The 17141-nt window shown below is 39.7% G+C and overlaps 1 protein-coding gene across 1 annotated transcript; it reads right to left on the reverse strand.

The window, feature by feature from the left end:
- Window positions 1–8501: 8501 nt before the first annotated feature.
- Window positions 8502–13298, reverse strand: dhh (desert hedgehog signaling molecule). The gene is made up of 4 exons (XM_030768839.1): window positions 13131–13298; window positions 12311–12690; window positions 9744–10005; window positions 8502–9560 (listed from the first exon to the last, which is right to left on the reverse strand). Exons 2-4 carry the CDS (start codon window positions 12623–12625, stop codon window positions 8707–8709), a joined length of 1431 nt encoding a protein of 476 aa, XP_030624699.1. The 5' UTR covers window positions 12626–12690; window positions 13131–13298; the 3' UTR covers window positions 8502–8706.
- Window positions 13299–17141: the final 3843 nt, after the last annotated feature.

Genomic DNA, 17141 nt, shown 5'->3' on the forward strand with positions numbered 1-17141 from the left:
TGTGTCCCCATATTTACCCGAATGACAGACCCTTCCCCAATGCGTTGTTTGATTTATACCTCTACTTCCTCTGCTGACAAAAAAACGTTTAAGAGGGAAATGGTAGTTGTCACTTCATAGACCTCCCATGTATAACGGAAAATAAAACTGGAGGGCACATACGACGTGCAACTATATTTTCAATTTCATGTTATTTGCCGCATACTGAAATTACACTGTAGGGAGTTTCAAAAGGAAAGCGTATACTTCAAGTTTGCTGAACTATGTGCTATCCCGCTACAAAGTACTCCTATGACAATATTTTTCCTGTGTTCCTATTCGAACTAGGGGAAATACGATGCACTCGTAAAGCTAAAATTTATTCATTTATTCTGCAAAATGAATAGATGCAAATTTAAAAGTAAACCTCGTCCAGCAAAAAGGACCCCCGAACTGACGGCAACAACACCCAGTGGGCATTATCTTTAAGCCATTTTGGTTATTTACATACGTTTTATTTATTTTATTCAAAGGCCAATTGTTATTTACAGGAACCATTACAATAAAAATGAAAAACAAAAATGTGGATGACATAGACTTTAGACTGAAGAATTACGAGGCATCTTCGATGTTGTCTTAATGAGGTCATCTTAAAAGTACTGTGAAGAATCGCTAAAGTTTAAAATGAAGGCCTATAAAAGAAAGTTATTAAAAAACCTCCTCTTAACCTATCACCTAAGAACCGCCTGATAGAAATAATCACGCCACCTTACCAGTCATCAAACGTGTACCAAGAACACGAACGTTGGTATTACTGAACAACAATAGGGTCATATTCAGAGGTAAACTCTCCCACTTTCAATGTTGGCCCAATTGAATACATTCATTATCAGCTCTAAAACCCATACAGGAAATCCCGTGGACACTGCAGCTTGGTTAGGCCAACAACGCCAACCACCATTGAAGTGTTAACCCGTCAAATTAAAGTATGCATATAATTGTTTTGTTTTTTCTTGATGAAACCTACCAATGTCGTTGTAAGTTACTTCAATAAAACCTTCAAACCATTCGACGATAAAACTCACTTGAAATGGTTGAAAGCAGTAAGAGCATTATCAACGTTCGTCATACGAGCGGGTAGAGGAACGACGCAATCCATTTTATTTCGACTTTAAAATTAGCTAGCATGCTAGCTTCAAAGCAGGTCCCAGCTAATAGGCAAAACAATAGAGTCACCCGCTTGTGACTTGGAAATCAGTTCAACATGGAATGAACACAGGCGTGTAAATAAAGTGTATGTGCTGTCTGAAGTTTGCTACGTAGGTGCTGGCTAGCTTGCAAGCTAGCCAGCAGAGCTGGGTAACTGGGATAAAACTTGGGGATGTGAGCTAGCGCAAATATGGGTCAATGCCTCTGACTGGCAAGCTAACACTCCTTTGCTGAATTGTTGTTAATAAAAATATGGATACTACACGAATGTGTTAACGCAAATTCAACTTTCATGGCAACACTGGCTCTGTAAATTTGGTTTTGCAACTTTTAGACAGGGTTTTGAGTATCTGTATTTCAATAACAAGTTCACGTTTTGAACTGTTGTGGCAACCATGTTGCTCTTGTTAAGTAAAGGCACTTAGTAGTCGCTGAGTTAACCTGGGTTAACTTGCACTGCGACAAGTCATGAATATTTGGTTACCCTTGCTATGCAAAATTGATGAGGCAGTATAGTCAGCCAAATGGTACGATTTCCCTCCATGAAATCAGTGTGGAAACCCTACAGCGAGTGCTAATAATCGCGACTCCCACTGGCTAAATCATCCAAGCAAGTTACATTACCCCGAAAGGAATGGGGTCCTTCAACACAGATTCCTTAACAACAAATCTTCTAGCAAAGTTATTGGCTTAACACTACAGATGAACAAGAAAAATGACTTTACATGAAGTAATTTCTTTCAGGCCAACAGCAAACCATGCTGTACCATCCGACAAATTTAGCAAGCTATGTCTAAGAGATCATGGAAATTGAGGAGAAGGTACTTTAGCTATGCTAGGTTGCTAGCCAAGCTGCTAAGCTAGAACACTAGAATGGAGGCAAAGGTTCTTCAAATACTTTTCCAGTAGCGCTGAAATTACCGCCGATATTTTTTCACTGGGATAAGGTTAACCAAAACAAAGAGCTAGCAAATGTGTGTGTATCTGAATTTCTACTGCCAGTTTTGTGCGCCAATACTTCAAGTGCCGAAGGGGGTAGCTATGTTCAGACTAAATTTTAGAACTTGCGTTCTCCATTTGCAAGGACACAGCATTCATGCGATTCAGGAGCGAAAATGCAATTATAGGTACACACTTGCTCTTAGGCTTCGGTTTGTGGTGGTGAGCAAATAACATTTCTGATTTAAAAATATATTGTTTTTAAGTAACTGAAGCTCTCAGTTGTAAGCAGAAATGCAACATATGCATACATAACCTCACTAGCTCGCTAAGGTAACGCTTGTTATTTATCACGTTCTTTAAAGTTGATCTCTTAAGTTAAATTGGGAGGGTAAACATGGTGAGGCCCATTTGTGATGAAATAAATTATAGTAAAAAAACAACCAAGAACTCACCTTACAGCGCGTTATTCGTGTCTTCATACATCATCAAAACAATCCACAAGATGTAAATCACTTGAGTTGGTTTCATTTCAGAAAGCTAGCTCTGCTAGCAACGTAACTAGCATGTGTTGATTGGGGGAAGTGCCCAATGGGTGGCTAACGATAGCTTGCAACTTGATAGAAATGGTAGCTTGTTAGCTAATAAAATAGATACCTGTGTGGTCCTGTCATATTCCAATGCATGATACGGTGATTCAGTTAGGGCTGATCATCGAGGTCAAATTAAGATCTTCGTTTAAATCGCTAGGTAAACTTTGTTTAAAAATAGCTAGCTGGTTATCTGTGATAACTTTATCCAGCTAGCTAACTGGGGGAGATGCGTTATTCTCGCTATACTGGATATCTCAATAAATCAAGGAGGTCGCAGCAAGTTTTGCACGAATGATGCGACCAATTGCAACCTCTCTTTCTAGGGTATAAAAAGCTGAAAGGCTCCTAACTTTAATGTAACCAACGAATATTATAAAAGTCTGTTAGAATTCGTCGCCCAACGATTTCCACAAACGTTTTCTTTTAAAATCAAAGCCACTTTAAGCTCATTCAGCACGTCCACGCGAGCGACAAAATAGAGCGTGGCGGTGTATGTCGTTGCCATCATTGAAACGTTAATGCTTACTAAAGAGTACACCCTCAAAACATACGCGTGTTCCGTGGAATGGCGATGCAGTACACATTATTTGCACTGTGTAATTTATGTACTCGCTTAACTTGTTGGGTCTATGTAAGTTTCATCATTGTATTAGGAACGGAATATTAATGTGATTTCAGGAGAGCGTGTGTATATTGACACTAATGTAATACGATAGAAAGCCGACATAAGAAGGTAGGAAGCCATTTTTAACCAGGGTTTTAATATTGTGTCATGGACGACAATTTAACAGCCCATGGGTTTGCGCATCTGTTTGCGAATTACATTGGCCAACATTCAGTCAGAAAAAATGTGAAAGATTCCAAACCAAATGACTAGACAAATATTGTACACAGAACAATAAACGGAACACTGGTTATTGACATAAAATGAAAGTAGCTATGTCGTGAATGCTTCTCACTTGGACATGAAGAATCGTGCTGATGTGCTGATGAGGTGCTGGATTGTGAATTGCAGATATATTGCTCCATGTGGCAGTGTTGTGCTCCGTGTCATTTTGTCACATTACGCCTTTTTAACCTTTGATTGTGTACTAGCTGCCATAACACTGTGGTTTTAAATGTCGTACTTTCTACAAAGTGGTGACAACGAATGAAATAAGTCCAATCAAACCCGGCATATAATGGTTACAAACACTGTATATTTTATACACACACACACACACACACATATCTTCACCTCTCTGTCCCAAAAAATATTGCAGTAGGGGAACCCTATGCCATCAAACTGCTGAACACAAAGCAGGTATTTTGAAAACATGTAAAATGTTTGTTTTCGTCTCAGTCACAATTGTGTTATCTATTATGGACTCATTGACTAGTTTGTTATAAAAAATCAGTTAGCCCCTCCAGCCCTTTATCACTCCATCCATACATACATACATAAATCAGCATACACAGGTGTAAACCCTGTATTACACTTTTTTAGAATGATCTCCATTATTTTCTCAGAATACCCCTTCTTTTTGGTCAGTGTACAACTCTTCATTCCTACTTTTGTATGCTACCATTTATCCCTTCATATGCGTGATCTTCCACTATCACAACTACTTTTTGTCATCTTGTGCAACAGCTACTATTTCTGCTACCTCCACACTGTCATTATTTGTAAAGGTACCTATGCTTCTTTCTCTGCTACTGTTTTCTTCAGTCTTCGATGTGGTTCATCCTTGATCCTTCTATTTACATATGCAATTGCCCAGTACCACTTTACACATTTTCACCTGCTGTGCACTGCCTTTTCAACCATATTCTTATTTATTCATTTTTTGTAACAAAATCTGTAATACCTTTCCGCTGTACCATTCATCCAGCCAACCATCCCTCCCTCGTTCTAGCCATGCATCCAGTCGCACATCCATCTCTTTTTTTTAAAACTTAATAATGTCCATTTTAATGTGCTATTGTTACATCTTATTGTAAAATTAGTCCTGATCTCCTATTCTACTGAGGGTCCTGTCATTTCGACTAATGCACATTTTAAAACTTAAGCTATTTTTGTTTTTTAAACACTCATAGTTTTTCTTTCTCAGTTTGTTATTACCAAGTCACCTCTACATGAATCCCGTTCATCTGTTCCTACCGTCCATCCATTATACCTGTCCAGACATCCCTATGTGTTCAGCAGACTCAAGATTGAAAAGTAGTATAAATGCACGATGACCCCTTAAGGTAACGAAAGAAAAATACAAAAAAAGAATTTCTCCAAACCCTCTAATATGCTTTATCTTTGGCATTCATATACATGCACATATTTTATTGTCATGTTATCTCTATTAAAATATGCTAAAAATGTTGAAATGTTAACAATAATAATAATAAAACGCACTGTGCTAAGACCATGAATATGTGCATCTTTGATTCCTGTAAGACCCCCCTATTTAAAGCATCGTAACCCCTTCTGCACCTCACCGAGTAATCCGGTGTCATCATACTTGATTATATTTGGGAAAAAATGGGAGAGTATTATGGATAGAAAAAAAACAATTTCTGTAGCTAAAGTGCTACAATCGAGGGATGATTTTGCCTCTTAACCCTTTACCAATGTCAGCAATGACCTCAAGTATGGGATAACACATTAAGTTGTGCTTGGTCTATTTTAGATTCTTAAATTACTTAAATTTCTTATGTGAGTAATCTGAGAAAGACCTGAACGCATCTGAAGTGCAGTGTGCAGTGATGGACAATATCTTTTCATCACTGATAGAGTATCATTCTATGACTTGATTTATGGTCACTCTGACTAGAATCATAATTTTCAGGGCAGCAACTATGGAGATAGACCGTCATTTGGTTTTCCAGTGGAAGTGAATTTAATCCCCTCAGTTGTTGCCTGCAATGTAATAACATTTTCTTGAAGGGCTTTTTTTGTCCTTTAAAAGGTGATTGCATGCAGAGCATCTTAATGTTTCATCATCTGAGTAATATCAAGATGGATTTTTTTTTTCATTTCCAACATGGGTTTTTTGTGAAAACTGTATTGAAGTTTTCTGACCACTAGGTGACCATGCTGTGCCACCGACAGGATTAGTCAATTTCAATAGAGCGCTCACCAGGATTAGCATTAGCAGTAAAGGTTTTGGCCAAAGCTTAGATTCTGTGGTTTGTTGCAATGCAACTGGTCAGCTGAAGATAACAGGGAGGTGGAGCTTTCAAATGCAATGCTATCATTGGGTTGGTTGAGTGTGATCGCAAAGTTCCCACCCCTCTTTAGGGGCTGCGTGCCCATCTGACTTCATTATCTTCACCATAATCCCCTTGAATACCTCAACAGCTGTCCACAAAAAGAAAACCAAAAAAAAAAAAAAAAATAGGCTTTTGAACAATGGAATTGAGGACACTCAGTCTATTGTATAGTGTATGTGTATTTTCAAGGAAAGATATTTATGAAATAGCAAAAGAATGCTGATACCTAATCAGTGCTACTGATTACAAAGCTTTAAAAGAGAGTTCTAAATACACTGCCTTTCACAAATATATTGTTATGCCAGTTTTGGTGACTGTAATGGTAAGCGAATGAGCTGAGGTTTGTGATCAACACGCTGATCAATTGCATTATTCACTGAAATGTTGGGAATTCCTATACTATAGTGCAGCTGCACCTTGCTGCTCCTCAGTGAGGTATAATTTAAGATTTATTTAGGGCTTTGTTTCAGCAATGGTAGGCACCCGTTGTCCTTTGTTATTTCTGTTAACGCTGTTTAAATGTATGAATGTTGAGGCTTCGCAATTTATAGGTGGTCTGTGAGATCTACTGTGCATTTTTCAGTGTCCACAAGGGGGTGTAAAATTTAAAATTCACCTCATCCCTCCTCTGTGAAATTAACCATGCAAGAGGTGAGCATTTGCATTCGTGGGACAATCTGAATTTCATTACACTTTTTCCTCTTCATTGTAACTCCTTAATGAATGTATGTCTACACATAGCTCAGCTGAACTGACCTGAATATAGCTTCCCATATAAATATAATTTGTCCATAATATGCCCCTTTGTGGGTTTGGTGTTAGTTGCTATTTACACATGGTAATTACTGCCCATCTTTTCGGTGATGACAGGGCAGTTTTCAGTGAAGGACAATGTTCACACCAGGAACAATCTCAAGTATGACACTAAGATGGGAATAATATTTTTTGCACAAAATTATGAGAAAAGAACATATTAAACTTAAGGGAAGGAAGATCACTAATGTACTGTGGTAAGTGTGGTGTTGGTGGACATAAATAACGAAGAAAAAATCTGTTCAAAGTACAATTGATGATAGCAAAGGTAAACCTTCTGTAAAACGAACTGCCTAAAAATTAGCCAGTTTTAACATTAAATAATTTAAAACTAATGTAATAAAATTAGAAAAGCCATTTATTGTCATAGTATTACTAAGGGATAATTAAAACACAATGATGTTACCGTGGTATTTATTTTAAAGTACAGTGCCAACATAACATAGGATTATAATGAAGTTACCTTTAGAAATGCAATTTTTATGCATTAATTCTGGTTATACAATGCGTAGCACAGTACTTCTATACATACATATATTTTCCTAAGTTCTTAATATACTGAAGCCTCAGCACAACTTAAGTATTAAATGCCCTGCAAAATTGCGCAAATGGAGTTGTGGGTGAATATAATATTTAAGTCACCCTATATCAGATGAAAGCAATAGAGACATAACTAAGTAATTGTCTGTTTAGTATTCTTTGCAATGGTTTAATTGGCAGCAACTATGACATATAGAAAACATATGCATACAAATACAGTTGACTAAGTCAATTACGTATGTTTTAGTCATTGAAAAACTTCTGGCTAAATGGAAGTGATTATTTTTGAGGGAAGTTCAAGAATGAATTAACACGTGACCTTGAAAAAAAAGTAATCTGTTTTCCCAAATTCCTTTCCCTATCCTGACTTCTCAGTTTGAAAATATAACACATTTCTTTGTTTTCATTCATGCTTAATTGCAAATACACACTGCAGCGTTTTTATTAAAGACAAAAAAGCAGAAATTGCTTTTACTTTTAAGTACGTCCAGATAATTATTTTTCTTTACTTTTCTAGTCTCTGGAAAGTGAAAAGAGAGTGAGATGAAGAGAACCTGTGCAGGCAGTGAAACAATAGGTCCTGCTTTCTGGCTGTATATTAACTTGTATAACAGTTCCTCTGTTTGCTCAGGCAGTTTAACCCGCTGCTCACTGAATTAAAGAATACTCTTTCACTGTTTTCCCATATACACACATGTATATGTGTGTGTGTGTGTGTGTGTGTGTATACACACATATATATATGTATGTATGTGTGCTACAAAACAATATAAAACAATTTTATGCATAGTTACTAAGGTTTTTTTAAAAGTTTATTTCAATTGATGTCATAGGAACATCTTTGTAATGTACAGTAATAATAATATTAATTAATGATTTAATGTCACTGTAAAGGACAAACAGAACAAATAACAAGAATACTCATTATTAGATACAACAATTAATTACAATAACCATGTAGATTTGTATAAATGTATGTATATATTATGATTCCAAAAGTACAAAAATAAAGTGTTTGGGTCTACCAAATATTCCTCTTCTTAAAAAGTTCATAAAAGCATCTGAAATTTCAGATTTTTAGTTTTTAGCTGTTCAAACAATATTAATGTACAACTTATTTTAAAAATGTCTGACATACAAACAACCTACGTTATAACAATAATTAATTTTTAGTGATTAAGTGTAATATCAGCTGGGTTATGTAGTGAAATTTCTTATTTCATTATAGCATACAGTGTTGTAAAAAATGAAACTTAATTCTTTATGATATAGTAATATAATAATTATACCATTTAGTGTTTTCTTTTTATTAGATTTTAATAAGATGAGAACTGTCATTAACAAAAGGTAAACTGAAGTGGAGTCTTTAGAGGTCGCAGATCTTAGGCTGTCATGCATAAAACTTCCGTGGGTCTAGAAACACGCGCCCAAGAATGTGCAAAAGCTGTGCATACCAGTGAACTTTTCCAGCTTTATCACCAACACATTCATAGTGCCTCATTCCTCTGTCTGCCGATGAATGGGAAATGTTCCTCTTTTCACTGTTTGCTCTCTCACAGTTCCGACATACACCTGAAGTACAGTGGGGCTGATTCACCTGCTCTCTGAGAAAGCCCTGGTGTGGAAGGCAAGTCGTGTGAACCACCGAATCACTTGAATGCGTCTCTATCATGTTCTGCCCTTGCGAAGACTCTCCCACAATTAATTGAACAACATAGAGCAGGAAACGAAGAGGACCAAAAGCCCAGTGTGCAAGCACATGATCTTCTATTAAAGCATAGCTGGAGGCCAATACTCCATCCACAAATAGGTTTCCATGTGCCGTCAGTGGAGCGTAAACCCCTGTCCTCTCTTCTAGCGATATAAATACTACCTGAGACGGCTTAACGCCACCATCCCTCCCAGGAATGAGCACATACTCTCCCCTTTTCACTCTGCTGGCAAACTTAGCGCGGTACTCTGTGTGGTGGAGTTTCCGACAGGGCGCCACAAAGATAAGATGATTGCGAGTAAGAGCAAGCCGTTGCCCATCTTCTGTGCCCAGAATCAGGAAAGTGGATCTGCTCTCGCAGTCCTGATGGAGGAACAGGAGAATCTGACTGTGAACAACCTGGCCTGAGTCAGACAGGGCAAGCACCTTGTCCCCGGGCCGCAGAGATGTGAGGGGTTTCAGGCCTCCCTCGGGCACGTTCACCTGCGCCGATCCAGAGAAACAGCCTCCTTTTTCTACTGCTACAGAGTGATCTGAGGGGCAAGAGAAACAAAGAACAGCAAAGTGATTTTTTTTTACAGTGTGACCACAGACCGGTTATAATAAAAGTTAAATATATTCTCGTCTGAATGACTAAGTAAAAGAACACTTTGTCCAAAATAAGACATGGTTAAGAACTAGCAGGCCTCATACAGAGTCGGTTGTCTCAGACTTACCAGCTTTGACAGAGCAGTGCACGTGATTCCTGGACTCATAATGCACCCAGTCGAATCCAGCTTCCACCGCCAACTGTGCCAGGAGGCCGTACTTGCTTAAATTCCGGTCTGAGGTTGTAATATCTACGGCACGGCCTTCGTAGTGCAGAGAATCAGGGGGATGGTGACCGTCTTCGTCCCACGCCTCAGTAACGCGCAGTCGAACCCCAGGCCACTGGTTCCTCACAGCTATAGCAAGCTTGTTTAAGCAGTCCTTACAACGCTGCCAAGGAGAGAGGGAGGACAGGAGACAGACAAAAGAGGTGTATGTCATCGCAATTGCAACGGGAAAGAGGTGAAGCTGCATGAGGACTGGTGCATTATACAGAGGACCCTGAATTCAGATTCACTTTCAGGCAGTGGCTTTGATCTGCACATCAAGCAAAATGCCTCAGCACCAGCATTTCTTTCTACTGTATTAACTAAAAGAGGGTGTTCAGAGTTTGGAACAATTGCTCAGCAGAATAAAACTGCCTCTGCTCATCAATAAGACATTCACTTTTTACTGAGATTTAGCCCATGATGAATAAAAGCCAAATGCCATTACACCTCTACAGCTGTATTTTCAACACTTTGGCATCTTATTTTGTTTTGTTTGCAGACTGAACTCATCACATTTTTGTCCTGCACAAATACATGTAGATCTGCTAAAGGCCATCTCCACCCCCTTGCCTCCAAATAGCAGAGAACAGCTACTGTAACCATTTTTCCAACATTCCTTAGTCATCATCAAGGTCAGTTCCTCTTTTCTCTCTCTGCAGTGATTCCTCAGAAAGAAATTTACGCCCTCGAGGTTTTTGAGTCCACATTGATTATATGACATTTTGAATGTATGAATTCTAAGAGTCTTACTTAGCAATTGTACTTTAGAAATGACTTACATTATATGTGGAGTGATCAAGGAGGATCTAAATCCCTATTGGCAGCGTAAGGGCAAACTATATATTTAAGCTTACATTAAAGCAGGGGAGCTTCTCCGTGCTCTGAAGACAAGGCAGTAACCATGGGAAGGGGCTGTTTTTTGTTTTGTTTTTTAGTAATTACACAATACGGCAAATTAGAGAATATAGAGGCCATTGAGAAAGCAAGTGAATGAGTAAAACGTGAGAGATGGGAGGGTGCAAAAGGCAAGGGAACAGTAAAGGATCAGGGGGTTGAATGTTTGGGCATGCACTCGGGAATGTGACAGCAAGAGTGAGAAATCAAGAGGGCCAGAAAACAAACTGGGGACATTTTTCTCGCAACGCTCTTTGACAGAGGCGTTTCATTGTCAATACTACAATAGAGGCTTTTCCGACGGTGCCATTACTTCAGCAGGCGGGAATTCTGTACAGTCGACCCCGCAGAGCCTTCAGAAGACACACAAAGGATGGCATTCAACGCTGGGCAAGAAGAGGGCACGTACATGCATATACATACATCAAGAGGGTACACACACTCAACTGTAGACACACACATATCGTACTTAATGACTCTTAATAGACTTCCAATGGGAAACACAGACCACCTTCAAATGTCATTGGACCCAAATGCTACTTGCAGGGGTAAACCAGAGTATGTAAGCTGCAGTAATGACTCGGCGACCCAGCTTAACTGAAGTATTTGTGGATTTTTATGTTTCATGTAACTGATATTGCTATGGCTGTCTACATATCAAAGTTTTTCTTGTGTGAATTTCCCTTTGAATTTTCAGTCTGACTGCCAACATAACATGCAAACATGTCCTCCAGCAAAGGCAGCAGAAAAACTTTGGGAGCCCATTTCAGACATCTCGGTGAAATCACAAAACAGTTATTGTTCCATTCCAACAACTGGAAATGCAAAACTCACACTGCGGTTTCCCCAGCAGTCATGAATGAGTAAAGTCTGGACCTGTATGTTTTACCCCAACTCATGTTGTCCCAGACAGAGACAGCATAGGTGAATTCCAAACTCACTAGGCTAAACATAAGGTAATCTGCCTCATCTACAAGTTCTCCTCAAGAAAGTACACTCTCAGACCAGGCAAGTGGAACTGGAGCAGTCATTTCGTAGCTGCGCAACAAAGACTTTAGTTAAAGATTAAATGCTGCTCTCTAAGAAAGTACTGTAATGCTGAATGACTTTTTTTTTTTTTTTTTAGATCTTTCAGTTTGAAGGAATTTCCCATTCTCTATAATGTCAGGTGGGGGGGGGGGGGGGGGGGGGGGGGGTCACACAATTATTGTTTCCCTCACTTAAAATTTAAAATTCAAATTTACATTACGCCGCCTTTATTACGGCTAAGCTGAAGTCTAAGTTTGCCTTTTCATCTCTGTATTTTGTTTATTGTGTTAAGTGCAGCCTTCACATGGATGGTAGAGCATCCTCTTCAATGACAAGTGGCACGTATATACTGATTACACTGCTCTTGGCAGCTCTGAAGAATCTTATATGGGTTTCCTGAAAGAGCTGAAAAGACTATAGGAACAGTCACACCAAATAAAAAAGCAATTAAACAGCTTATTAATAATTAAACTGTCCATGCCATTAAACATGTTCTCCTTTACCTTGGTCATGAACCGGTCAGCCTTGGTGTTTTCCTCGTCTTTGAAGATAATGTCAGGGTTGTAGTTACAGACCAGTTCGTTGAAGCGTTCCGAATTGCGCGTGATCCTGCCCTCTGCCCTGCCGCTCGCGCCAAGGTTGTTCTCCGAGAAATTGGGGAAGTATTGCTTGTAGGCCATAGGTGTGGGACTGCGGTGTCTAGGGCGGGTGCCATAGCCAGGACCCGGCCCGCAGCCCCGAACCAGTAGGAGCCACGTGTACGTACATGCTGTCAGCAGGCCGAACTGAGTCAGCTTGAGCCACGGAGTCAACGTCATTGAGTCTCTGTGTGCCAGGGATCAACGTTCCGCAAAGCTCGCACTATGAGCTTCGTTTCGGATACCTGCTGGCATTTTAACAAGAAACATATTTTCCCACGTCCATATCACGTTTTGGAATTAGTAAGGATATTTTCCTTAAGTATGACTAAATTTTTCACCATTTTTTTTCTCACGACAAACTACATATTAGCACTCTTAATTCAGTCTACCGAAAAATGACAAAAATATAATTGTTTTTATAATTCCTAAACTGTCCAGTTAAATGAGTAAATAAACAAGTGTTGATTTTGTTTAATATCTGATAGAGGCTTCAGATATTCAACTTGCGAATCAAGGAACTATATCTGCTTACTAAATAATTTAAACCGATCTAGTTATGTTTTCTTGTGACAACAGGTTAAACGGTGCTGAAAAAGATAGGTTGGTTCCCTCTGCGTCCTTATGATGTAGACTTGGTAACAGGTGTTTAATCCAGTCATCCACCCCGTCATGATTTCCCCACCTTGGACAGCTCTTGGTTGGATACTGTCTTGTCATGCACCGTTTAGTACGTCTTCCTAAATCATTTCCCTTAGGAACTCGCTCCAGCATAATTTCATTCCTTTAGTCCTGAAGTATTTTTTTCAAATGTTCCCCGTGAAGAAGTGTCCGTCTGTTGTCACAAGCTGAAAGTGAGCGCTCCCAAAGGTTTCGCACAAACCATTGAGTCTTATGTGTAACCGGACAAGATTGCCCTCCCTTCCTGCGCGCTTTGAGGGCGACAGAGGCGCACACGCCTCCAATTCAATTTAGCGCGGCATACAGGATGGCTCGTGTTGCGACCTGACGTTTCCACTCATTCTGCGTAGGTCATTAAACAAAGATTTGGCATCTGCAATGATATATTAAGTTCTTGCAGGCTCATTGATTTAACCTTTCATTCCATAATGCCTCGTAATTCTCAAACCACGGGCTGATGTTTTGGGGAAACCCTGGTTAAAAGCGAGCTCATGGCGCAGGATAGGTTGAGCTGTTTTACTGCGTGGTTTATTAATAGTGCAGACTAAAAGTGAGGGTCTATGAGTCAAAGCCAACTCTCTCCTCAGGAACAGTTTCCTGCTTAAAAACCACACCAGCCCTGACTCAATTTTTCTCTGATTTACTGATCTTTCCCCTTTTGTTTGCCCCTGAACCAAAAGACACTGGCTGACACTTGACATATGTGTACTGAAGACCTTTTAGTGAGTAACACCCACTCTATCCATCAACATAATATTTTTATCCCCTTCAGAACAATAGCTTGTTTTTTTTTTTTTTGAGGGCAAAAAATAGCTACGTGTCAATGATACTGCATGAGAAAGATGACACAAAAAGACAAAACAGCACAGCATTAAAATGACATTAACTTAATGATTGTATCTGTCCAGGTGGCCTAGAGTAAGGAAAGTTTGTGCATACAAACTATCTCACTGCTAAGAGTCTGCTTTCAACTTTACTGAGATAATATGTCACATCCACAATCAATTTATGTCTATGCTTGGTATATTTCATGACACTTTTTGTTTTGGGAGGTAAAATCAAAAACATGACTAAAATTCAACCTCTAATACAAAAGGAACCCTACATTGCTGTAGGAAACTTAAGAAAGTTCTAGATAGCTCAGTAATGCTGAAGGGAGGGGTGTGGAGCAGCATCTTCCTGTCTTTATGACATTCGTTGACCAGAAGAACAACCGGGGCTAGGTCCAAGCACAGAGATCAGAGATATCACAGAATAGCAGCAAAAACAGGGAATGCTATAATCAAAAGAAGAAAACACTTTCATAAGTACAATCAGCAATACAGACGTCGCTCTAAAGGGAAACAGAGAAAATAGAAGCTATTGAACATTAAAGGCATGCGATAACAATGAAAATAAACATCTGCGCGTTTCAAAATGGAAATCGTGTAATTGTTATTAGTTTGCATTTCTGTAGTCCCTGGGCCCCCACCTTCTCCCGGCTCTTAACTGGCCTCACTCCCCCACTTCAGGATGGGAGTATATGGCAGTGTGAATGACCAAGCTTCCTGCGCAGCCACAGCAGAGAAAACGAGATCTTTCCTGCCTGGTTTACGCTAGACTTCTTTGTTCCCCGTCAGCCTACGTTTACACCTGGGTTTACAATCGCAGAGAACAGCAGAGCTTCTCTCGTAGCGTGGCCTTTTGCCTCAGCAAGAATAAATTGCATTGTCACGTGACAAAAAAAAAAGCAAAAAAAGCAAAAAAAAACCAAAAAAACAAATTGTAAGCATTGAGCTTTAGGGCGCCCCACAATTTCAGTTGGCCCCATGAACCCATGAACTTACCTACATAAGATAATCAACATAGAGATATTTCATTATAAAAATGTCAAATCACAAGACCCTCCCTAAAAATATGTGTTTGTGTAACCCAGGCCTGTACGCAGCACTGGTCATGACCATTTGAAAGGGTGTTGGTTAGATTTGTTTAAATAAGAAGCTGAATAGACACTCTGCAGGATCTGCTTCCTGAGACAGAGAGGCTGTTGGCAGGGGCTGGGGGGACGGGGAGGTAGAAAGTCAAGGAGCTGACATTCACCCCCCTCAAACCCCCCCACCCACTGTCAAATCCACCAGGCTATTCCACTGTCTCTTACCCAGTTATCTGTGCCGGAAGAGGGAGGGTGGTGCGTCTTACTGTGCTACACTGAGAATACATGATTTCCGGCTTGAGAACTTCACAGCAACCACACTCCAGCCTCCGATGCCACATTCACTTACAATAACACACTTATCGCAGTTCACAGTGCTGAGGCCAGGGTTTGGTAATAAGTAATGAATGAATAAATAAGTAATAAAATAATAAGTAGCTTTCATGTGACTACCTGGGTTTGAAACAAGCCTGTTATCACTGCCCTGTATCGCTCACAAGCTGCATATTCACAAAGGCTGCGCATAAGTACAACCATAAAATTTGCCAGCGCCGTGACTGCTGTAATGCTAACAATGGACAGGACAATAGCCCACCAGGGTGGATCTTTTGACCTGAAACATGCAGGTCAAAGGTCAGAGGAAGAAAATATGCCTCAGACAATAGACCTGCTATCATAGTCGCCAGATTTACAAGTCCCAGTGCTCCTTGTTAACCTTATATCAAATCGACCATACATCAGCCAAATGTAATTCTTTCCTATTTTACAGTTACTTTTCCAAAGTTATATAGGATATATATTATATAAGATATAAGGATGGTTAAAGTAGATTAATGCCATTCATCTAACAGATGCATATAAGGGTATTGTCTGTTAGGCCTGCTGGCTTGGCTTTAACAATAGTAGGGATCGGGCATGAGCTGGAGAGAATCTGTGCTGTGCATTTGTTGATTGTGTGAAGTGAGTGTGCCATGAGTGTGCAGGCAGGGTGGGGGTGTCCCGGGGCAGCTGGACAGTTCGGCCCATTATCAGTTGATTAGCGAGAACGTCTCGCCTTTTCCTGAGACTCGTTTTCTATTTGCCAACAGTGAACAGTAGGAAAAATAGGTCCTAATGCACTTTGGCACATACTTCAAACGGTCAACTGTCAGGAAAGCTAATCTGCCCCCCCCCCCCCCCCCCCCGCTTCATTCTTGTGTTTTGACAATAAAGATAGCCTATCTCATCCCGTGAAAGGTTGGCTGTCTCCCGCTTTGTGTCTGATACGCTAAAATAATTCTGACCAGTCAAATACCTTCTGTTACCCTGCAGAATGACATATGCATCCACCACCCTCTAACACTGATAATTTGAAGAACAATGTTAACGTCTTAGTTTAAACTATATTACAGCAGGATTTGGAGGAATATTGCTCGTGTCCACATGCAATACAGAAAATATAAATCATGTTCATTCATGATAATTCATGTTATAAACTACACGATACTATAAGGAATTACAATGTATTTCATCAACAAAAGTGAGAAAATTTCAAACTTAGAAGTAGTTCAATCAAAAGACAGCATCATGTCTGGGTAAGATTAACCAGAACACTAATTCCTGGTATGTGTCAGATATAAAATAGATCTGACGGTCAGCTCTTTAATATGCAGATTTCTAAAATACAACTCGATCGAAAGGGGTCAAATATTTGGTGCCTTAACTGCAGATGCATGAATCCTAGAAACTGCACCATTATTTAATAAAATGATGAGACGTGGCTGTGCACTGAACAATGAAAGGTGAACAGAATGAAAAATTATGACAACATCAGCCAAGTAAGTAACCAAAGTAACCCAAAACTGGCTAAGGTTAAACTCACCAAGATGTTCAGACAGACACACAACGGGTGTGCCATTAGAAACAACAAAGCGCGGTCTCAAAAATGACCAAAATGACAACTCTGCGACCAGGTTACAACAGAGACAGAAGACTTTAAGCTTCGTAAGGCTGGTGTTTAAGATAGGCCTCTCGTTCAGAAGTCACATGTAACCCGACCAACGCACCTTGGTGTGATGAACAGACCTCTGATCTCCTGGGCAGTGGAGAAAAAAAAAGTAACAT

Source organism: Chanos chanos, chromosome 3 (genome assembly GCF_902362185.1).
Source record: "Chanos chanos chromosome 3, fChaCha1.1, whole genome shotgun sequence".
NCBI classification, from domain to species: domain Eukaryota; kingdom Metazoa; phylum Chordata; class Actinopteri; order Gonorynchiformes; family Chanidae; genus Chanos; species Chanos chanos.